The sequence below is a fragment of the Hermetia illucens genome, chromosome 3 (genome assembly GCF_905115235.1).
Source record: "Hermetia illucens chromosome 3, iHerIll2.2.curated.20191125, whole genome shotgun sequence".
NCBI classification, from domain to species: domain Eukaryota; kingdom Metazoa; phylum Arthropoda; class Insecta; order Diptera; family Stratiomyidae; genus Hermetia; species Hermetia illucens.
The window spans coordinates 38,793,507-38,817,462 of NC_051851.1; the positions used below are offsets into that span (position 1 = coordinate 38,793,507).

The 23,956-nt window shown below is 41.3% G+C and overlaps 1 protein-coding gene across 1 annotated transcript in view; it reads right to left on the reverse strand.

Moving 5' to 3' along the window:
- The window catches only part of LOC119650579 (extracellular serine/threonine protein CG31145), a 215,373-nt gene that overhangs the window by 66,065 nt on the left and 125,352 nt on the right, over window positions 1-23,956 (reverse strand). The window contains exon 5 of the mRNA XM_038053405.1: window positions 6,047-6,171. Coding sequence (XP_037909333.1) covers window positions 6,047-6,171 — 125 coding nt within the window. The remainder of the gene's footprint in view (window positions 1-6,046; window positions 6,172-23,956) is intronic.

Sequence of the window (23,956 nt, forward strand, 5' to 3'; positions counted from 1 at the left end):
ACGATTTGAAGAAAACAATCTGTGCTCCAAGTATCTCTTTGGCAGTGCTGTGATCGTACGCTTCAGTCTTAAGTTATAGCGCGTGAAAGATGGAGTGCACCAAGCAAGAAATTCGTCATATTTTACGTTTTTACTACCCGAGAGGGAAAAATGCAACGATGGCGGCCGAAAAAATTTTTCGAGTTTATGGGCCCGACACTGTAACGATTCGCACAGCATAGCGTTGGTTCGATTGATTTCGTTCTGGTGTAGTGGATGTCGAAGATACACCCCGTACTGATAGACCAATCGTTGTAGAAACCGATCAAATCGTCGAAATCATCCAAGTAGACCGGCATGTGAGCATTCGCTCGATTGGCCAGGAACTGGATATAGACCATAAAACCGTTTCGAACCATTTGCAGAAGATTGGATTCCAAAAAAAGCTGAATGTTTGTGTGCTACACGAGTTGACGGAAAAAAATCTCTTGGACCGAAGCAACGCCTGCGATGCACTGCTGAAATGGAACGACTTCGACCCATTTTTGAAGCGGATGGTGACTGGACTGACCTCAAGCGAAAATGACGGCGAGCCGGCCCAAACCGTCGCCAAGCCCGAATTGACGGCCAGGAAGATTTCGCTGTGTGTTTGGTGGAAATGGAAGAGAATCATCCACTATGAGCTGCTCAACTATGGCCAGACCCTCATTTCGGTCCCCTACTGTGAGCAACTCGACCGTTTGAAGTAGGCGATTGACCAGATGCGGCCAGAATTAGGAATTGTGTGGTGTTCCACTAGGACTCGGCCTCATACATTTTTGATGACCCGCCAGAAGCTACGGGAGCTCGGATCGGATGTCCTATCACACTCACCGTATAGTCCGGACCTGGCACCAAGTGATTACTATCTCTTCCGGTCCATGCAAAACGCTTGTCATGCTACTAAGTTGGCCTCAAAAGAAGCTTGCGAAAACTGGCTGCCTGAGTTTATAAGGGGGGATAATGAAATTGCCTTCTAAATGGCAAAAAGTTTGCGAACAAAACGGTGCATATTTGACTTAAATCGGATAATTCTAAGTCTGTTAAATAAAGCGTTAAATTTCGATCACAAATACGGCATTTCTTTTTCCCCAACCCAATATTTGTTAATTTTTCTGGAATACCCCCTCTACGTAGAGCACTCCAGATACACTCCTTATTCACGCTATCGAAAGCTTTCTCGAAATCGATTAAGAGCATTTGAAGCAGTGACCTAACCTTCGCACACTGTTCCAAAATGATCCACAGGGTGTTGATGAGAAGCGGAAACCACCCTGCTCTCTGTCCATCAAATTTTCGAGATGTTCTTTGACACGTTTCAGGTTTATTTTGGCAATAGTCTTTGCGATGGTAAATGGCAGACTCCCTTCCAATTGTCACACGCGAACCTGGTGCCCTTCTTCGAAATTTAAACGATCATCCCCTCTTACCACTCTCTGGGAAAGGCCTCGGATTCCCAGGATTTCCATTTGATTGGAAGTAGTTGAACAGAAAAAAACTACAGATGCTGAAATAAAAACCCCATGCCTTTCTCTATATTTTCTCCAATTTCCTTTTTCCCTTCCCCAACCGTCATTTACATCAACCATTTAAAATTTAAAAAATCAGCCATTTTATTTTATTTATCAGCTTTCTAGCACCAGTCACCTCTCCCTAAAATCCTGAAACCCCTCTATATAATGATATACAAATTCTCAATTTGTACATAATAACAATGTTAAAATATTGCATGACCGGTCAAAAGAGAACAGTAACTTTTGTATTCAATTTTGACTGGTTCTTATATTTCGCAATGAAGGCCTAGCGGTTAATCTAATTGAGGCGAGTAAAAATGCAATTTGCAAGAAAATTAGCAGTACCAGGACCGGCTGATCGACTTACAGCGGAACAGCTGAACTGGGAATTTGATGAGAGGCCGCTGTAGAAGTGAATGTTACGAAAGTTGTTCGCATAGGGCTATGGAACTTTGGCAAAGATTGAGTTCTATGAGTATATAAAATAAAATATTCGCCAAAAACCAACGGAAAATCTGGTTTTCCCAACCTAATTTTGACTAACACGAGACGAAATTCAATCCGACGACCAACGATTTCAATGTGCTGCTTTTCTGCTGCGTCGTGTGAGGCTGGGAGGAAAATCTGATGGGCACACTCCTTTCTTAGGAGGAAAATCAGATTTTCGGGAAATTGGTCGGCGTGGGAGTTTCGGACGGGTAACCTCAATTTGACGTTTTGCTTTTTTGTGAGCTGTTGCTGAGGCGGTCACGACTGGCCGATGGATGGATGCCTTTTCCTTCGCCCAGGGTTTCGCACGCGTTCCCGTCTTATTTATATTTGATGTAGGTTAAATTCTGCGCATTTGCTAATAATATTAAACTTAGAGTGTGAAGGGTATGACGTTGACTATTATCAATACAAGGCTTTCCATCAATGGGGAATGGAATTTTTAGCTATGCGACACGGAGCTGTCATGCACTCGTCGCTCCTCACATCTTCTTCTTTTTTTTCGGCCTTTGTCCCGTTCACAAGCGGGGTCGGCTCATCGTGATCGGTTTCGCCATTTTATTTTATCAAATGCCTAATTTGGATGTATTCTTGAGGCGTTTAAATTCCCATCTAGCGTATGAAGCATTGACCCCAAATATTTAAATTGCTCAGTTCTGTGCAGGTTACTGCCATTGACAGAACTGGGCGATTTAAATATCTCGAGTCAATGCTATCAACCAATGGAGAACTGGGTTATACTCCTCACATAGGGAAGGACAAAACCTTCTATACCTGAGCGTCAAGCTTCCGGTTTCCCGATTTGTTTTGTTCTATTTTTGTTTTCTTACTTTAATTTTCCCATTTTTGTTTCCCAACAACATCTGCGGAACCAGGAAACTTCATCGAGGATATGATCCGTTGTGGATCCTCCTTTCCAATCGCGGCACTCGGGTCCGGAGTTTTACAGCTCCACGCGAACCGTCTTTTGTTTTTTTTTCATTTCCATGTTTATCTCGCGTGTTGTTTAATTAGTCTCCCCCCCCCCAAATCTCCGAGCCTGGCTAGCACAGTGCAAGTACGTATCGACAAAGCACTTCGATGGAGCTTCAATATTTGTGGGCGGACCTTCACGGTCGATTTCGCCATCTTTTTAGGTTTTTGGAATAGTTTTCTCCTCTTGGCCATCTCCGGCCACTCAGTATGGTCTTTTAACTATCGACAACCAAAACTTAAGTCATTACTGATTTCTCTTCTGTTTAGAGGAATGTCGGTGCGGTTACTAGCCATTTCGGCAGATATGATTCGATTAAGAACTGTGGTGATGTGTTCCTTTCCGCTCTCCAGCTGCTCGTCAACCTGGAGTTGGATAAGGAAGCCATTGCTAATTCCCTCTAAAGCCCATCGAAAGGACCAGATGCAAATTCTTTCGTGATAGGGTATACACTTCCGAGATCATTGCGTTGCGCAGCATCTTCCGCTTCTACGACCAGTGCAATAACAAATTGCTTTTTGTCATGCGCACACTACGTTGAGCTTACCGGGTTTTCACACGGTTTCGTAGTTCTCGCGCGTTACGTCCGCCATCAACTGTAGCACTCAATACAGCCTTCAATCCCTTCCATTCAGCGATCCGTTTCCATGGTTCCGCAGTCAGCCATATTTTATAACGCCCTTTCGAGATGTGACACAGTGCTCATCGATATTCCCAGGCGAATTACTCAGTGTACCTGCCACCCGATCAGCAAGATCTCCCAGCATCGAGCGGCAGCTGAATCAGAAAAACGGTCGATGTAAACCTTGAGAAGTCGCAGCCCTCCAGCCTATAAGCAATCTGAAACGTGGCGGGGGCAATATACAAGCGAAAATGAGCGAGTGACGTCAGCTGCGTGTAATTGCTCGTAAAAAGCATCCTTCTCCAATATATTGTAAATATCCAATGGTGAATAGCACTGTGCAATTGTGATGCTTCTTAATCTGAACCTTAACCTCGAATCTCGCAATCAGCATCCTGTTAGAAAGCGGCTCTCAGGTGAAGTGAACCCCTTGTGGTAGCCGGTAGAAACAACCTGACAGAGAATTCGCGTCTGCTAGCACTTGGCTTTGCAGAATACAAAAGGACATTGCCATAAATGTAGCAAAAGCGAAAGGAGTACTCTATGAAGTCCCACCATTTTACTTTCCTTGGGTCAAAAATGCACGGCTTGTATTTTTGGGAGTCCCGTTCAAGTCGGAGAAAGGAAGCATTCTGGGGACCTTCAACACCATTCTTGAGGAGCCTGCGCATCTACCAAAAATCAATCATAGTCCACAATAGGTCATAGCTTAGTCGTCTGTCCCTATCCGAGGAATTATTGGCATTTCAGTAGTAGCAAAATTTGAAATTCCTAGATTTTACGGCAAGCAGGCAAGGCTTTGAAAATATTTTTAGTCCCTAACTCACAGGACCTAATCAGGGTGATAATCAGACAAAACACTATTAATAAATGACAGGTTTCGCTAGGAAAGCATAATAAATAAACTTTTTATTCGCCCTAAAATTAGAAAACGAGTGTGTTATGTGATGCTGGCCCCCAACTGATGATATGCCACTTTCAAGGGAATTTCACCTAACAGGAGAAGTAGCTCAAATTTCAAATCGGCACAGAATTTCTAACCTGCGAGTACAGTTAGTTTATATCCAAATACTATTAGGAAATCCAATATAACCTACAATAACATAAAAGTTCATCAGAGTGAACTTGTTAGCACTGATGAAGGGAACAAGTGGTTCCCGAAATATCGGTATATGCAGGAATAAATACCCGAAATACACCAACGAAAAAGAAACAGCAAGTTTTTATTACTTCAATTAAAGTTCAATTGGGGATACAATTCTCGGTACGTTCAGACGACTTCTCATCACTGATCAGCCTCCGATAGTATCTGTTGTAAAGTTATTCAACCTTTCATTTCAAGTTACGACTTTGCTCAGAACCTGTTCGTTTTCAATTTATTCTTCAATATGCGTATAGATTTTCATATTTGATAACTGATAAGGCCATGGAAATGCTACTAACCAGCTTCTGCAATTTGCTAACAGCTTGCGCATATCTAGCAGGTGCATATCGTGTTCAGTTTAACTGTTTTGAAGAAAAGTACGTATACGTTTATGAGAGGTATCCCTCCGAAAAACTGAATTTATCAAATTCTCTTTTTTTTGTCTGAATCTCATTATACCTATAATGACTAATTTCTGACCGGCATTTTTATGTTATAAAGAACACCATTTCCCTAGCCTATGAAAAAAAAAAGATGTTTTTCGAAGACTTCTGAAAATAAAACTCATAAGGCTTCAAGTATTTGATTAATGGACTCCAACGGGGACAGTAACCTTTCAATCATACTTAATGAAATATGAATTAAACATTCTGTTTTGTCCATACATGGAACGTCTCCATTTTCCTCTTATGGAAACTGAAGCAAAAAGCAAATTACTAATTAGTATTCAGATGATACGCATCTGATGAAAAGCAACGAAAAATAAATAAACGTAACTAATTTATCTCGCACTTGTTGCTGACAGGATAACAACATGTGCTAATGATACTTCCATCAAGAGAACATGCGAGTTGTGTCAGAGAGCAAAGAACATCGAGAAGTAGGACGCAAAGAAGTGAAACTGGAACGGCAAAAAGTCTGGAGAGTTTTAAATGTGTGACTATTAGCACTCAAGAAAATGACTAGCGAGGGAAGCGACTAGGACTTGCATAATCCGTGTCATCATTATGGGAGATAGTCAGTTTAGACGAAATGCAAATATGGGGATGTTTGCTAGCGAGCATATTCGCTTCAATGAGCCAGTCATACTTATTATATCATATTTCGTTTAGCAGCGCCATTACTACTTGTATTTGTACACATACCCGAGTATATCCACAATTTAGACTCCAGTTAATGGATCTCTTACTAAAAGCGATAATCACCACACTTTACACTAATTACATGTATTACGACTGTCGTGCTTGCCTTGAATCACGAATTATCACATTCATTTGGATACTTACAAACATGTTGGATGGGTAAATGCAGCATATCATTCACTACACCATCAACGATTGGGTCACTTTCTCGGTAGAGTTCATGTTTCGATATGCCAAGCTGGAACCTTTCCAAATAGGATGCATTTTTACTGAAATGAAAGATAAATAAAATTTAGTAACGGTCGCTTGAAAGGGATATTTGTCGAATATGATCGCTGTCAACAGCAGCTCCTGGCAATCCTGCCCAAAGCTGACAGTGACAAGTTAAGTTTGACCTTTACCATTAAAAGCATAACAGTTTTCAACTTATTACGAACACCCTAAATAAAAAAAAAATGTTCAACTGACACCTGGTCTCACCTCAAGGAGCTTGTCACCCAGACATACAAGCAAGCTAAGACCTAGGACAGCCAATTCAAGATGCGTATCATATGTACCAAATAACATCTCCATTGACAGGATAAGGCGTTCAACCCTATTTTTCTATTAAATAAAAATAATTTTCCGCAAGAAAAAACTCCGTCAACAGAAACCGATCACAGACAAACAATATTGTTGTGAATAAACCCTCAATAAGGAAAACGTCGAGGTCGCTTGCAGCAAATAACAAAACTTTCTCTTTCTATTACTTAAAAGTTTTTCCAACAATTTCCATCCGATTTTCCTTCCCACCAGCCGGGCGAAAAGTACTTTAGCGAAAAAGAAACAGAAACGACAAACGAACGTAACAACAAGAAACGGTAAGTGAATTTCAATTTGTGCTCATCGAAAAGGAAAATATTTAAGCTCTCATATTATTACGTTCACGCCATTTGATTTGGTCCTGATTGGCTCTATCATTTCTGCCTTCTGAACAACATCCCACTCATCCCCTTTCGGCTATGGAGACAATTCTATGCATTTGAATTTCATGATCCTGAAAGCAGCGCAACGTAAGCGCTCCAGCATCCCCACAACACTATCTTCCGTGCGTCTTTGAAGAGTTGATAAAGCCAGCCCCACAGTAACTGTTATTCTGCCATCCACGCTCTAGACTCAGGCAAATAGAAGCCAATGTCAAAGTTAATGTTTGTGTTCACTTCAGGTTTTGTCACACCTGTTTCACTCCATCGAGTGAAGTTCTTGGCTTCGACTCGAATTATGTTTTGTTGCTGTTGCGAACAGGATTGACTTTTTTGTTCCTTATTTTTATGCTCCTGAAGTGTGTCTGGAAGACAGTGGAAAATCGAATTACCGTCAAAATATCCTACGACAAACGAAGGAAAGACATACCAAGTTAAAATGTCAGATGCGATGATATGAGAAATATCTCTTGTTTTTGTGAAATTCAGGATGGTAAGATTCGGTTTTGAATGGCGGAGGGTGCGGTTCAAGGGATATCAATTCCAGAGAAATGTGTACCCATAGCAAAATCGGGAAAAATAATGAGACCAAACATCAGTGAATTAAAGTGGTATGAAACAACTTTTGGGGAAATTTTATCCAATTATATAACAATTGGATTAAATACAAGTACAATGTATTGGAACCAATTGACTGAATGGGGGTTGAAAATTATACAAAAATATGACCGACAATCACTACATCAGTTGGCAAAGTTACTAAACATTTCTCTACGTTTACCATCCTCTGTGATTTCAGTCAACAGTTCATCAGAAATCGCATTAACTGAAAAATAAGCTTTGAGAATACAATTTTGCTATTTATCTCTTTGAAGTGGTAACTGTAACATCTCTCCGAGGTAACAGTCATCTATGCCCTGAAAATCAAAAACAGGGAGTCGAGAAGAAGGAACGATAAACGTAGTATTATTTAGCGAAGTTCTATTATCAAAATGAGGATCACATGCTTGGTGCAGCAAAAACATTACAGTACGCATTTGAGCATACAGTGCACAGGGGTGGGGGAGGAGCGAATGATCAACCGAGTTGACAGAGTTATAATGTATTTCCAATTGTTAGCGAAATTTGACCCTTCAGGCCCATTTGTTCTTACGTGGTGTTTACCAAAGTACGCGCCAACAAACGCCTGTTCTCCCCTTTGCTACCCTATTGGAGAGTGTGGCCAATAAGTTGGTACCAAAACAAACCTCGTGCATTTAGGATTTCCACCAAAATTGGTTTTGCAACATAAATTCGACTGAAATCGAAGTAAATCGTTGATGGCTAGACAGGGAATCATAAAACTCATCAATTCTTAAGGTGCCGCCTATGAAGTCCTTGTTCTGCTTCAGCATCTGATGGTCTACATTTGTGCTTTTCTGGGGAGTTAGGAGGAAAGGAGAAGGTTTTTAAATAAAATAAAAGAAGGAGCAAGGTCCTAAATCGAAAAGGATTTTATAAAAGGAACTTCATTTTAGTGTTCAGATCAGAAGGAAAATTCGTTAGAAATGTCAAGGATAGCAGAATATTACCTACACCTATTAAATAAAAAAAAACTGTTCCCTTGGTTTATTCTTGAAGAACGCCCGAGGGATCCTTTAAAAGTACGAAAGCTTGTTGGCAGGTACCACTTTACCAATGCAGATTTCAAAATGAATTCGCTATAAAGCTCGATTTCTCTTAGGATGTAGAGTTTACTCCCGCATCGTTTCCCTTTCATTATTTGCATGGCTAACCGTTTTTGATATACGAACGATTAAGTTGGTTATTCTGGAAAGTCTTTCTGCTGCACCGAATCAAGATTCTTCAGAAATATAACTCTCACTATTCCGTCTTGTTTTCATTAAGATATGGATGTCATTTACCTCTAAATGGGATACATCACAAACACGCTTACGCAACATCGAATGTTTCTGGGGCAATCCATTCGTCGACCTTCCTGGGATAGAAGAGTTTTAATGTGGGATCTATGCACTGTCATTTACGCCTTCTCACCAACGCATCTTTGGGTGACAAGGCATACACAAACGAAGCTTTTCATACAGATGTCATAAGCCTGGTTGAGGTTTTTTTTGGGGGAAATGAAGGATTCTGAGTCCACATCTATCTAATGTTAGACCGAACCAGATGGAGATCAACCTACTTTCCTATTTCGCGGTCCATTTATTTGGGCATAGCATCTAAGTATTCAAAAAACAGAAAGAATGACTAACGATCTCGTCCATTGTAAAAGTAACTCATCAGAAGCTGCCTCACGTTTGCCCTGGTAGCAAGGTGTTCAAAAGTGGACGACACCCTAAGTCGTTCTTTCTATTTTGTAAATACTTGCATGCTATCCTCAAAACGATGTTTATGTGGATCAAAGTCAGAGTAAGGTACTCTCCCTCTGGTCCGGTTCAACATTAAATAGATGTGGACTTAGGATCTCTCATATCACATACAAAAAATTCAGCGTTAGCCTGACATAGGCTTAAAGTACTGGCGGTTTTTAGTTGAATAAAAGTCGCGCCCTTGTCGTGTTTGAAATTATACAACAAGTCGGGAAACCAGAAGCTGGACGCTTCAAATATGAAAGGTTTTGTGCATTTCTTATATAAAGACATTTGGGTGTGAATTTGCCCCATTTGTCCATTGCACGTACTATGATGATGAACAATTTCGACCCCCGCACTCCCCATCTTTCCTACAAGTGTCAAAACTAAGACCGGCTTCGGAAGGTACCAATCGAGACCTTTCATTTGATACCCCACTATATTTGATGAAAAAAAAATTACACCCTCCTTTTGCATGTATAGGGACACCCCTTAAATTCCACGTAAAAGGATGTAACTCACTGCATTCGTGAGCGTTCACAGTTCCCACTTTTCCACCGAATTTGGTGTCGATTACTATAACCGTCTTCAAGCAAAATGCGTGTGACGGGCAGACAGGCAGATAGACTCTTTCCAACAGTTTCAAATGAATCGAACCTGCCGGGTTTCCAGATAGATCCCGATGAAATTCCTGAGGTAACTACAAAAGAAGGAAGCCGCAAAGAAAATTGTGGAAAATAAAGTCCCAGGCTTAGATGGCATTTCAAATAAAGCTCTGGTATTGGCTGTTAAAACAGTTCCAAGGTGGTTCGCTGAAGCATTTACGACGTTCCCCAAAGATATGATTTTCCCGGAAAAGTGGAGGAAACAGTAGCTCCTCCTAATCCTGAAGCGAAATAAACCTTTGGGTGATCCTTCGTCATATATGCCTATTAAACGCGTCAGCAAACTTTTCGAACGAGTCATCTACAACACACTTGTACCATTTCCAGAAAAGTAGAATAACCCCCCAGATAGGCAGTTCGGATTCCGAAAAACAAGATCTACTGTCAATACGATCAGTACGATGGCGAAAATTGCTGAGGAAGCGGTGGAGGCCAATAAATCTTGCGCGATAGTTACTCTCGACGTGAAGAATGCCTTCAATACTGCAAAATGGAGCAAAATAATTGCAGGTTTAGCCAGATTAAGCGCTCCCAAATACTTGATGCACATAGTCAAAGAATTCTTCCGGGAGAGGTTGTTATGTTACCATTCGGACGATGCATCTAAGAGATATAGAACAACCTGCGGAGTTCCACAAGGATCAGTCTTCGGTCCTCTTCTGTGAATAATAATGTATGCTGGAATTTTGTTGGCTTCGCAGATTACATCGGAGGTGACTATCATGGCACAAGATATTTTTTTTTTTTTGGGGTAGGGTAGGTGAAAGCATTTACGCACAGTGTTGGACTCCCGATTCGGCACGTCGTCGGACTACCAACTAAACACCTCTCCATCGTCAGAGAGCGAGCCTGGAACCGTTTGTCACATTACTTCGGGCTAGTCCCCGAACTCTCCCGCTTTGCGGAGCCTTCAAATCAGAGAATTCCTTTCATCATCGGGAGGGGAGAGGAGGAAGGGAACTGTCAGTTCAAGGAACCCCTTGCCATGCGGCTCCTCCACCAGTCGAGTTCTATCTTCTTAGCAACGAGAAGGGCCCGAACGTAATGGGCAACACGGTTCCACCTGTAAGCAGTCATCAGCACCTCTTCGACAATGTTGTCTGGAGAGAGATCCGCTGTGTTTAAATAGAGCTGCTGACGAACCCCATCCCTCCTTCCAAAAGAAAAAAAAGTGTGGTGGGCGTCGTCCACGACTCCATTGCAAAACACACAATCCGGATAACGCGCCTTTCCAATCTTGTGCAGGTAAGACTGAAAACCTCCATGCCCACTTAAAAATTGTGTAAGGAAATAGTCAGTCTCACCATGCTTCCGATTCAGCCACGCACCTAAGTTGCCGATGAGCCGCACAGTCCATCTGCCTCTAGTTTCATTTTGCCAAGAGAGCTGCCACTCGTCTAGAGTATGTTGCCGTTCTTCGCGAGCAACCACCTCCCTTGGCTCATCTCCCTTGCGCTTGTATATGGCCTGACGCTCCCTAGCAAGAAGGGCAACGGGGATAATTCCCGCGATCACCATCACGGCCGGTTCATAGACAGTGCGGTACGCAGACGCCACCCGAAAAGCTCCTCGTCTCTGTACTTGCGCCAGGCGTTTACGATATACCTCCTTTTTAAGAGCGCCAGCCCATACCACTGCGCCATAGAGCAGGACAGACTGCGTTGAGCTCATCAGGAGACGTCGCGTACTAGACGTAGGACCCCCAATGTTTGCCATTAGCCTACTTAACGCCGAAACTCCAGCCGCAGCCTTGTTCGCTGCTGCTTGGATTTGCTCAGAAAAGCTCCTCTTTGAGTCAAGAGTCAACCCGAGGTACTTTACCGCTGGTTTTGACTCGATGATCGACTCGCTGAACGATATGGGACGCAGGGTCGGAATTCTCTTTTTAGTCAGGATGACTACTTCGGTTTTTTCCAGTGCAAGGTTAAAACCATGAGTAGTCATCCATCCGTTTACCCGTCGCATCAATATGCCGAGTCTGCTTTGCGCCTGTTCGACAGTGCGTCCAGCAACAAGCGCTGCGACATCATCTGCGTAGCCGGCCAGACGCGACTCTTCTAGCATGTCGAGTTTAAGCAGACTGTCATAGGTAGCGTTCCAGAGGTCCGGCCCTAGGATGGATCCCTGTACTACCCCCGACGTGACCTCCATCCACCTTTGACCCTCTAGTGTTTCATAGAGCAGGGAGCGGTTCTTCAGATAGTCCCTCAAAATCCGTAAGAGATAGTTCGGCACGTTGAAGGTATTGTCTAGTGTGCCTAGAATGTCCTTCCATCTTACAGAATTGAAGGCGTTTCTGACGTCAAGCGTTACGAGGAGCACCACCTGTCGAGTTCGGCGGCTATGTGCCTCTGCTCGTCGAACGGCGTCCACGACTTGCATGACAGCATCAATTGTGGATCTCCCTGCCCTAAAACCAAACTGCCGGGGAGATAAATCTCCGGCAGCGCGTATCGCTTCAGCGAGTCTACTTCTGATGAGCTTTTCGAGCACTTTCCCAGCAGTGTCAAGCATACATAGTGGACGATATGAAGACGGCAATTCGAGGTCGCCTTTCCCTTTAGGGATCAGCGCAAGCCTCGCAACTTCCCAACGTGCAGGGAAAATGCCCTCTTTCAGGCAAGCGTTGAATGCGTCGAGCAGTAGGTCTGGCCGGTGTTGGAATACTAGTTTGTATACCTCTGCTGGAATACCATCGGTTCCTGGCGCCTTCTTGTTTTTCATAGAGAGGACTGCCTGTTCCAACTCTTTTATAAAGAAAAGTGGACAGTCCTCTGCGCTCTCCGCGCCGACGTCACCATCCCATACGGGGTGCGCAGGGAAGAGTGCCCTTACAATGTGGTCCATCTGCTCGGTCTTAAGTGAACAGGGTTTCCGCAGAGCCAAAATTTTTTGGGTTAACAGTGTTTAACCGAGTCCACACGGATCCCCATTCACCTCGTCGACCAGATCTTGCCAGCAGCGAGCTTTGCTCTTGTTTATTGCGCTGCGGAGTCTCCTCCTGATACAAGATATTGAGGAGATTGATCTGCGCACGAACGAAGCAATTTTTGAAATGAAGTTTTGACTTGAAGACGCTGAGCATTAAACCGAAGTAGTTTTAATCACCAAGCGAAGGAAGCAAATGTCGATAAAGATTAGAATTAGCGAACACATAATACATTCGTAAACAACGCTCGAATATCTAGAAGTCATTGTTGATCAAAGGAAATTCTAGCCTCATCTTGAGAATTTTGCAACCAACATTGCTATATTGTTGACAAGAATGTTACCAAACGTAGGTGGTTAAAGGCAAAGCCGTCGACTCCTCATCTCAAGAGTTGTCAACTCCATTTTGCTTTATGCAGCTCCAATCTGGGCATCGGCATTAAAGCTAGAAGCAAATAAAGGAAAATCGGAGCTCCATATCGATTGCATTGCGAACGTCGTGTGCTTACCGTACAATATTAGACGAAGCAGCATGTGTGATAGCAGGCATGGTCCCCATGGCGAACGAGGGTCGACGCCTCTATAAACCGTGGAATGTATCATCCATGAGAATGGCTTATTCCAGATAGCATTTTAAATGGTATTGTGCCTGACAGAATCTGCTCCGTGACCACTTTCAGTGTTTCCCATGACTAATAAATCTCCTCCAAAGATTCCAGGATAATTAATTTTTTTGTTCAATTCTTTGCATGGATACTTGCAGGAAGATCCTCTGTAAATACGTAATCAGGTTCCATGCAGATGAAGTTAAGCTAAAATGATGCCTCTATCATTCACTTGTTGCTTCTTCTGTTGCTAGTTGAACTACAGGCGACTATGTTGGAATTTATTTACTTATATGTACCTAGGTACCTACGCAGGTTGGGTAGTCAACGAGTTGTTGTCTACTACATAATGTCCTTTTACCGGCTTTCTCCACGGAAATATTACCAGTGTGTGACGTTTACAAGAGCAGAATTTCATGCTTTGTTACACGATGGGGTTGGTGGTACTAAACGTAAGTGTTCCTGCCGGGATGTTTGTTGCACGACCAGGATAACATGTAACATTTTACCTGTATCCTAAAAACTGTTTTGCTACTCGAAATCTGAAGCCAGCGCTTGTCTGCCTGTATCAGAATTGATACGGATTCAAGGAGAGGGTAGCTTCGAAATATTACTTCCAGGATATTATGTGTATCATCCATTCATCACAGTCAGCTTTCCCCGAGGTATGTATAAATGTCTGTAGTGATGTGTATGTGTGAGCACTTTGTAAGCGCGATATGATGCTTTTTAGCCGGGGCTCTGATAGGATGGTGATGCTTTTAACGATTTCCCAAGGGAAAAGGAGATGTTAACTAGAATAGGAACAAAATCGTCACCTTGATCTGTTCGGGAATTCCCGGAAATTGATTTTGATAGGGATCCATATTGGTATGGAGATGGATATGTTGAACTGTTTGGAAAAGTTTTCACTTTAGCTCTTTTCGATGTCGTTTTCGATTGCTATGATTTCATTCGGTACAGTTGCTTCCCTTTCGTCCCGCTTCGTTTGATATACTTATCATATTGGTTATTCAATATTCGACGTGAATCCACCAACTAATGATATGATGATAGAAATCCAACAAGGTTCAAAGAACGAAAGGATATTGTAATATTCGATTTTGATACGTCCCCTTCCGTTTTGGCTTATGTACTCACTTTTTTATATTCGGGAGAGTAAATAATATGAGAAATCACCTTCCGTAGTAATTTACTGCGTTTTGGATGGAAGTAATGATGAAAGAGTGCATTAATTTGAAACGAAAAACTCTTTATGTAACTTACCAATGTTCTCTTTTGATTAAGAGCGATTTTTCATTGGGAAAATATATAAAATATATATACTCCACGTTTTCCCAGAATATCAGAGTAAATTTTTCTTCCCGGCACTAGTGATATTCTTAAGCGGTATCAAAACTTCAACTGAGACCTTTTTGAGTAGAGAGAACCTTGGGAAATACGAGCTAGAAACTTTTTTTTCGCCCACAACTACACAGAAGAAAAGTCTCATTTTCCTACTTTCTCATTAAAATTCAATTTACCTTAAATTTTTCCCTAATGGCTGGCACAATCGTTAACCACAAAACTTTATCCTTTTCTTATTACACCCGCGTCGCTAATAGCATCTCTCAGTTAAAATTAGATTTCATTATCTTCTAATTCTTGTCAGCAAATCGAAATAACGACGAGATGAGAATGAAACCATCAAAAATCCTGAAAAAGTGTTCTTAGCCTTTTATTGTTTGCAAAGCGGGGGGTCATTAATGGCAGCCAAGTTCGAAGGGAAAAAAATCATTAAGTTTCTTGGCATTAAGTTTTATGACTTTTCAATTACTCGTAACTTTGTTGTGTCAGTTTTCATCAGTTGTGGGACGATCTCCCCAGGCAATGAAATAATTTATTTGCAATACCGTCAATTGATTTTGATTTCGAGGATATACCCTCTCATTACTACAGAATTGGGAGGGTTAATCAGACGCTGATCGTTAGGGTAATGGTGAATAGCCATTCTATGTAGTACTAGGGTTTTAGAAGAATGACCTATTTTTTCGTCATTAACATGTTGAATGAGTTATTTTGTGCTTCTGAAGGACTTGTAGTCAGAGAGCATGTACTTCTCTGAAACATAATAATTAACTACTGAAAAATGTTAACCTCTATGTACTTATTATAGCTCCAAAGGGTTTTATGTACACAATACGTTTCGAACGGTCCTATTTATAGTCTAATCAAACCTTCAAACTTTTGATGCCTCTGGGGGGTTTCTAGTGAAAATGTGTACTTTTGCCTTGTAGGTTCCGTTAATGAAATCTGTTATTGGGGTCGGATATAGTCAGGCCCGACGAGAAGAAGAAGGGAAGAGTACGATTCCCTCGGGTCCGCAGTTTGCTCGGGGGAATTCAGCAAAATTAGGTAGAGATATTGGTAATATCTAAGGACCTGTATTCACCCTAGCCCCATATTTTCTCTTTATAATCGTGCGCACGTAAGGAATGCCAAGGGTATCAATTGGTCTCCAATGCAGAGTTTTTAGAAATAAAGGCTAATAACCAAAGGGTATACCAGGGCCTAGAAGTGGTTTGATTGGGAAACTAAGATTTATATAACTAGTGCTAGTGCCATATATAGAACAACACCTATCGACTGGAACGGAAAAATAATATTAATTAGACCTTAACCTTTCAGTCTATCAAGATGTGCATTTTCTGAGTCCTTCTAAGTAAAACGAACATAAAAGTCCTGGGCGTTTAACCTGAGTACCCAAGAACTAAGGAGTTCGACAGCCGTTGTGCAGCGCAACTCCATGCTTGAGCCCGCAAGGAGCTCTGCCCGCGATATCGGCATAACCACAACCGCCACAAAAATCCCCCAATCGCAAATAATCAGGCCGCGAATATATCCCCCAGAAATTCTACTGAAACATATGATCTCAGAGGACCATCCCAAATCCCATGGTAGTAGATAACCTCCGATGAGACTTCGTGACAAGAGACACTTCAGATGAGGCGCTTGCAGATGGGTTTACTGCAGTTGGATACTAATCAACAAAAGCGATATGAATAAGTAGCGAAAAGATGGATCTGGTTCAGTTATGAAACAAAGTTTTACTATAGTTACGCAGGAGCATAATATGTGCTTGCAGAAGAGAAACACCCAAGGTGTCCAGCGAAATTGATGAACCAGCAAAAGTTTTGTCGACGTGTGGTTAAATCAGGTATATGTGACAGAGGGAGTTTTCTAAAGAACAAAATGCCAACTAACGTTCTAATGTTGTAGGTACCCCAGCAAAAAGTCCGAATATTAATGGGATAGTGAACTGCCTAACTTTCGCCCGGGTTTTCATCGAACCGCATAATCGCCCAGACGGCGGTAAGTAAGAATGATTAAGAAAGAAAGAAAAACCCTATGAAGTGTGAAGAAACTCCAATTTATGTAGTTGTTTAACGAAGAGAACGAAGCTTTTGAATTCTCCTCAGAGGTGAATACAAGGTCATTCCGGGTTCAAGAGGGTCTGTTTGCTTCAAAGCCATACGAGGAATCATGTGCATCCATTCATCATTATTCAGGGATTATTGCCCCAGAATATGAGAGATCGTGTCTGCTAAAGGAAACTTGCGAGATAATAATAGAGAGAATTTCGGGCTCGGAAGGCGCATTTAATAAGGACTTCAAGTTTCAGGCAGTAAAATAAAGCCGGACACATTATGTTTCCCTACGCTATGAAAGTGACAGAAGCTTATGTTAGTACCCAAAGGAAAGTGCTGGAGCTGGTAGTGACTGCACTGGGTAGTGGATAACCTAGAAGCTTTTCAGATTTCGAGTTTGATGACAGTAGAGCGATCTGATTATTGAAACTATAAAATTAGTTACTGGTTTGGGTCGAAATGCATGGACGTGAGGAATGTATCAAACTCAGCTAGCTGAAACCAAATCGGAAGCTTCCTAGCGACGATTGGCATTAACTTAAAAGACAGCACCAAGCAGGAGTATTTATGTCCACAGTTATCATATAGCTAGGACTCTTTACGACCGTGATTTGTGGAGCATCATGGGGCAACGATGTACCTAATCCTCAGCAAGCCACAATAGGGCAATGCCAAAGCAGGCATTGGTTAAAGGTATAAAACAGCTAAGAATATTAAATTGTACCCATGTGAAAACAAATTCTCGCAGTAGAAAAGGTAAACAATACTCACAAGCAGGAAGGGCTCTAAGAGAAATTATGTTTTACTAATGTTGGGACATTTTCGGGATGCTAAATTTATGCAACTAGATAACATAGTTTCTCCCCAAATAATGGAAACAATGAATACCCTGCCTATTAGGTATATATAAGGCACATGCCATATATACATACATATATGTGTAGTTGCCTTTCATCCCTTGTTGGGATATAGCACGTCAACTACACCTACGCGGTGTCACTCTCGGTTACCGGAAATGCACGTCAGCTCTCCCCACGACTTCCCGAGACGTTCACACTCCTTCTTTACTGTTCTGCGCCAAGTGTTCTTGGCGCGACCGACTCGTCGGCCATCCTACGAACGTGGACTCCACTGCATGACATATCCGCAATGTAACTGTTACCCATCCTTAATGTGTGATCTATCCACTGCCACTTTCATCTTTCAGTCACATCGAATACGAGTCTCAAGCCTGTGCGTTGACCAAATTGTTCGTTTGTTCGTTGCTAAGCACACGCTTATATTGGCGTGACCGGAACGTCATGTTTATTTCCAAGCCTGCGAAACTGAGCAACACGTACGCAAATCTCTTAGCCTAACCTCTTTTCTCCTAGAAAGATTTGAAAGACTAGTTGATCGATTTATCCTGGACATATTTATGTCCAAGCAGACGCTTTACTTAAGACAACATGTCTACGAAAATTCTACAAAGAAAACACCGTAAAAACGAAAAATGTCGTATTTAGCCTTTGGGTGCTTTTATGGAAATTGAAATTCCCTCAAAAAATACTTAAAAGTTCGCATTCGGTTCCATATTATGGTTGAAGAAATTCAACTGGGATAATTTTTTTTAGAAACTATCACAAGGGAACCGTTCCGATTCCTTTGTTGTAGTTCCTAGTAATGAACACCACCCTAATGCTTCCAAAAGACGGGAGACGGGGACACGGTATGCCACCGTAAGAATACAATTCTGCAAGTAGTCTACAGTTTATGCCTCTGAAACGGCTGGACGAACAATTGAAGCTGAACTAGTTGCGTTTAGTGAGAACATTAAGCGATAAATTTCACGGTACTCACTTTATCGCGGGAGGAGAATCAATTAGTCTAAACAATCGAAAATGCAGTTCTGTACCCAAATTAAGGTAGAAATACCGACTACAATGTCAGAAGTTCCACAAATTGCTCCGCTGTAGAATTACCTTAGGTAAGACCGGCTGTCTGAACATTATGCGCGATGAACAATGGGAACTACGCCAACTAGGACCCTCAATATCTTTATAGAAAGATATTCTGTTGTAGCCACCAGAAGAGTCGAATAGTATTCAGACGACCCAGGGCCTTTCGCACTTTAATCAGTCGTGAAATGCACATCGGGACCAGGAGTGTTTCCTGAAAATCCTTAGCATAAGATTGACTTAATTCTTCGGAAACAATTATGTAAATATTACATGTTTATGATAAAATGCCGAGATCAGACCATTCGAATGAGTCTCAACAATCAATGGGCATTATCAAGACTAAATAAAAACACCATGTCATGCCAGTTGCTTCGTAAATTCAGCTAACTGGACCTAATCAGTCAATCAATCAATAATTAGACCAAAATCTGCTTTCGACATTGGCTGTTCGATTATTAAATCTGATCTGAAATAAGAAGTCGGAAGGATGGATGTAGGCGAATTGAATTTACATACTTGAATTTCCACCGGTGGGTGACAACGTTTGTAAAAGTACCACTTGCTAAACTGCTACGCGAAAACAATCGGGGCTGTGTTCACGACTGCCAGCGTAAGAAAAAGGAGGAGACGGCTCTGTATTTAATATGGAGCGCGGCTTCCTCAGATGGACGAAAGCTCTTCGGCCTTGTAAAACATGTTTTGATTTCCAAAAGCCTTTAAGTTTCACAAACAAGAAGTCTTCGTAAAAACGTTTTGTAAAGTAATACAATGCGTTTAATTCAAGTCCCAGGCCCGGAGTTTTCTCAGGGGTGTGGAATAAAAATTTCAATGGAAAAAAAGGCATAACAGAAGGTCCCACATGATTTTCATCCCAGACCTACATAATCTCTAACCTAGGCCTGGGACTTTCGTGTAGTTTGTTTCCGGCCCGGATTTTCTTTCTACAAACCTGATGTAATATAATAAAATAGATGAGTTGCGGATGCCAAGGGCGCGACAACTCGTAAGACGCTGCCTTACCTCCACACCTGATAAGCTACCCCTGGAGGAAACCATAAGCCGTATATTTTTGAAAAATTGGGTGCTAGTTCAAAAAAATAGGGTCCGTGAACCAAACTCGTAGGAGAAAGTTTCTCTCTCAATTGGTCCCATCCGTCATCATGTAAATAGCGGACTCTGAACTATTAGTTTCTAAATAAAAAATCTAATTGAAAATGCCGAAGTTTCCAGAACCACAACTCCTCCATTAATAGGCTTAGAGATATTTGAACCTATGGTAACGTGGTCGAGTGCTTCGGCGACTCAACCATCCCACTGTCAAGGTTTAATTAGTTGGGAAAGGAAACTTTTCTGCGGAAGATATTTGTAACCCGAACCTGACGTATTTAGTCACTAACTTGAAAATATTCAAGTCGTTTCCTGTTCCTGCCTTGACTTGAATTTCATTAGAATGTCTCGAAAATGAGTTCACCTGGGAAAGCACAAATGTCCTCTTTGATTGCCAATAATAGTCCTGTGTGTCAGCAGATGATCTATGCTTTTTAGTACAATCCCATATTTCTCTTCATCTTCTTCTGTTCAAAACGGAGTGGCATACTCCGAATGTTCGTGGTGCTGAGAAACCGAAGATCTCAAACTGTGAGCCTTTGTCTTTTGCCAAGCGTGTCAGTGTGCCAAAATGGGAGATTCAGGTGTCAGAAAAAGCATTGGCGTTATCCTCGGAGTTAACATATTGTAGAAAAGACAATTTTATTATGGAGTAAGTTTATCTGCCGAATCTTGTTTTTTGGAAAGCGCGATGATGCCGACTCTGCCACCTGCTTTAATACGCGTAGTAAAAGTGAAGTGAAACAAGATTACTTTCTTGGTGACTTGACTACAAGGGTAAGAAGAATAATGGACCATTGTTTAAAATTCGCTTTCTAGAAGGTGAATATCGCAGTATATAATTTTATCCAGTCTCAGTGTGTCAAGTAGCTGTAGCAAGACCTCGGTATTAATATTGACGAACAACCCCTAGTTGTGATATCAGGTGGGATGTTTTCGTGGCAGACTAGCCTATCTATTCGAATTGTCGATGTTAGCAATGAGACGTTTTCTGGAAGTTTTTCTAAAAGCAGAATCGAGTGACTTATGGCAACTTATCAGACCTTGCTTCATCTCTGCCCTGGGAGCAGCGTGACGGTCTTTGGATGTTGCTTGATTACTTATAGTAGTTCGCAAACATGCTATATTGAACTGAAAAGTCACATAGGAGTTCTGCACAAAGCAAGCCGAAGCCGAACTAGCTAATTGTTTTTGAAATTAAGGAAGTCTTAAATCCGCCAGCCACTTGATAGCGGAAGAGACCAATTGGGGAGAAAATGTCTGCCCCTCTTCTGATCAATGGAATACTCCTTTCGAGCTAACATCCAACGTTCAAAAAGACGACTAAGGTTTCGTTGTTGAGTTTTGGGTACCTGCACAAGGACGCCACACCCCCTTGCTTTTGGACGCTTTTATAGAGGATTAGATGGACGAACGCAATCTGCTGTAGTAGAGGTATATTCGTTCGCTTCTATGAACAAAGAAAGAACGCTGCTGCTATCATTGGACCTTGTCTAATTTCAATGATACAGTCGGTCATCTTGATGATGGAATCAAGGGTACGGTTCTTATTTACTACTATGACGTATCGGATTAATTTTAGTGGCTAATGGAGATCTGATTTTCCATAAAATTTAGAAGCCGCTGAAGGGAATGAGATATTTTTTGCTATTAACATGCCATCTTTCCAGAATTTTGGTCCGCCGGGAGAATTCAAAATCAACCGGATACTACGCAAGGAAATCGAACTTACTTTTGTCCTAGTGTCGAAAAGTGATATCTACTAAAAGATCCAAGGTTCAGAAAATTCAAATAACAAGCCATAGATACGAAAATGGAACAGACTTTTGCTAAGCTTAAGTTTGTCTTTACACAAGGTTTACATAACGTAATATTCATTCCAAACGCCTACTCCCTCGTCTAAGTATTTTTTGTCCATTCAGACTGTTACCAATATCGTCTCCATTTTAGTTAAGCGGGTTTCCGACAAGGTATGGCGTCCAATTTATACCATAGATATCAGTGGACGTGTTGATTAAACGGTTGAAGGCAGTCATTCATTCCTGAAAGAGTGATTGTTATGCATGGTATGATAATTTAAATAAAACAAGAGAATAACGACTATTTTTCGGTTCTCCTTTATGTGAAGATTATGTGTGCGTTTCACCATTGTAGGCTTTCGGATATGTGTGTATTATATGGGAACTCTTAGATAGTAGCGTCCTGTTTTCTTTACTTAATTGCTTTAACTGAATAATCACAACAAGTATTATCCGTAATTCCATGGATACACAACTATATCCTGGTAAAGCACAACATAAAGCCTTGAGTGTATTTTTTCAGTTGACTATTTACAAAATCTATATACTTTCCCGTTCTACAAATAAAAAAACAATGGCATTTACTGTCAAAATGGAAGCCCTCTTATCATAAGAGATGACAAGTGAAATCAGTACGTGATATGGGTAAGAAACTTTTTCTGTTTAATCTACATTCGCTATCTATGTACAATAGAGCCGCGAATAATCTAAATTGCCGAATAAATAGATAGGTCTATCTACGATATTTTTATCTGAGATGGAATTAGTCTACATGAATGGAGTTTGTAATCATTGTTGCTCTTTTTATCAAAAACTTTAATCAGTTCCGCTTCTATGCTAGGAAAGTAGACGATATTTATGGAAAATGACTCATATACTTTGATTGTAAATAATAGACAACACAATAAGACCTATTATGGTTCCCTTGTGGCACCCTTCAATCTGAACATCTGCGTTCCCATTTAGAGTTGTCGTTTTTATTACCGACAAAAGATTAAAGCTGCTTTCGACAATTTGGCTACAGCAGTCACCTTTTATGACTCCAAGGAAATTTGCGCTATTTGTTTTCTTTTCTGCCCGATCAAAAATCGATTAGTAGTTGTATCAGAGTAGATAGCAGTAGATAGCAGAAGACTACCTGAATATCCCTAATAAATGAACAACCACTGCCAAGCGGTGCAATCGTACAAGGCTTAAAGAAAAAAGTGTGTTGAATAAATCCTAACTTATTCGACCCACAAGATCAAAAGTTTGCCTTAATTTCAGCACTGAATGCCACTAGATATTTTTCAGATATTCGTCTTCTAAGAATGGATAGCTCAATGGTTAGAGCACTAAACTATCGTACGGAAGGTCGGGGTTCAAATCTTACTAATGACAGAACGATTTGTATCGTAACTTCACGTCGAATACCAGTCGACTCAGCTGTGATTGAGTTCCTAAATTAAATCAGAGTAATGATCACGGGCAAGCGCAATACTGACTATATTGCCTTCTACGATTTTCATCTTCTCCTCAAAATAAGGTGGTTACACCATCGACTGAGTTCATTGAATCTACCCTTCTCCTCCAATTAACAGAATGAGAAAAGAGCAGTAAAAACCCAATTAGTCGGAACAACGATTTTAAAGTTTTGAGATACGCATCCTCTTCATTGCTCTTCAAAACGCCGTTCGGAATTCGCAATATAAACCACCAAATTCGATGCCAAGGTTAATACTTTTGCTATAAACTCACAGAGACGAAATTACCTGAAGTAACACCCATAACAGATCCCGGGAACCTTTTCAAGTTCATTAACCAGCCTATCCTACACCTTGTTTTCGTAGTCTTCTTTGACCAGTGCAACCGGCACCCTTCATTTGTATGAGAACAGCCACCTGAAAGTTCTTCTGAGATCAACCAACTCGACTAGATCGACCAAATAACCAAATCCGGAGTATATTAATTTCCTGCACTCACTGCAGCAACAAGTACATGAGACAGACTAGAAGAAAGGTTGAAATACGTCTTGGAGAGTAACTGAAGAAGGTAGAGTTCGCGATAATAAAGCCATCGGAAAAGCTCAAATCGAAGATGATGGAACACATCGTCTTTGAAAGCAACATCATTTCCACGAATAATGCAAAATTATTGAAATCGAGAAGGAAATTAGAGGTCCCCGAAAGTACGGAGATTCATAAGAGCCACTAAGACTCACTCACAAAGGTCACAGAAACGAATATTCCTCGCTTTTCAACTTCATCACTCACCGACTAACAAAGATAAAAAAGGCAATACTCTGGAAAAA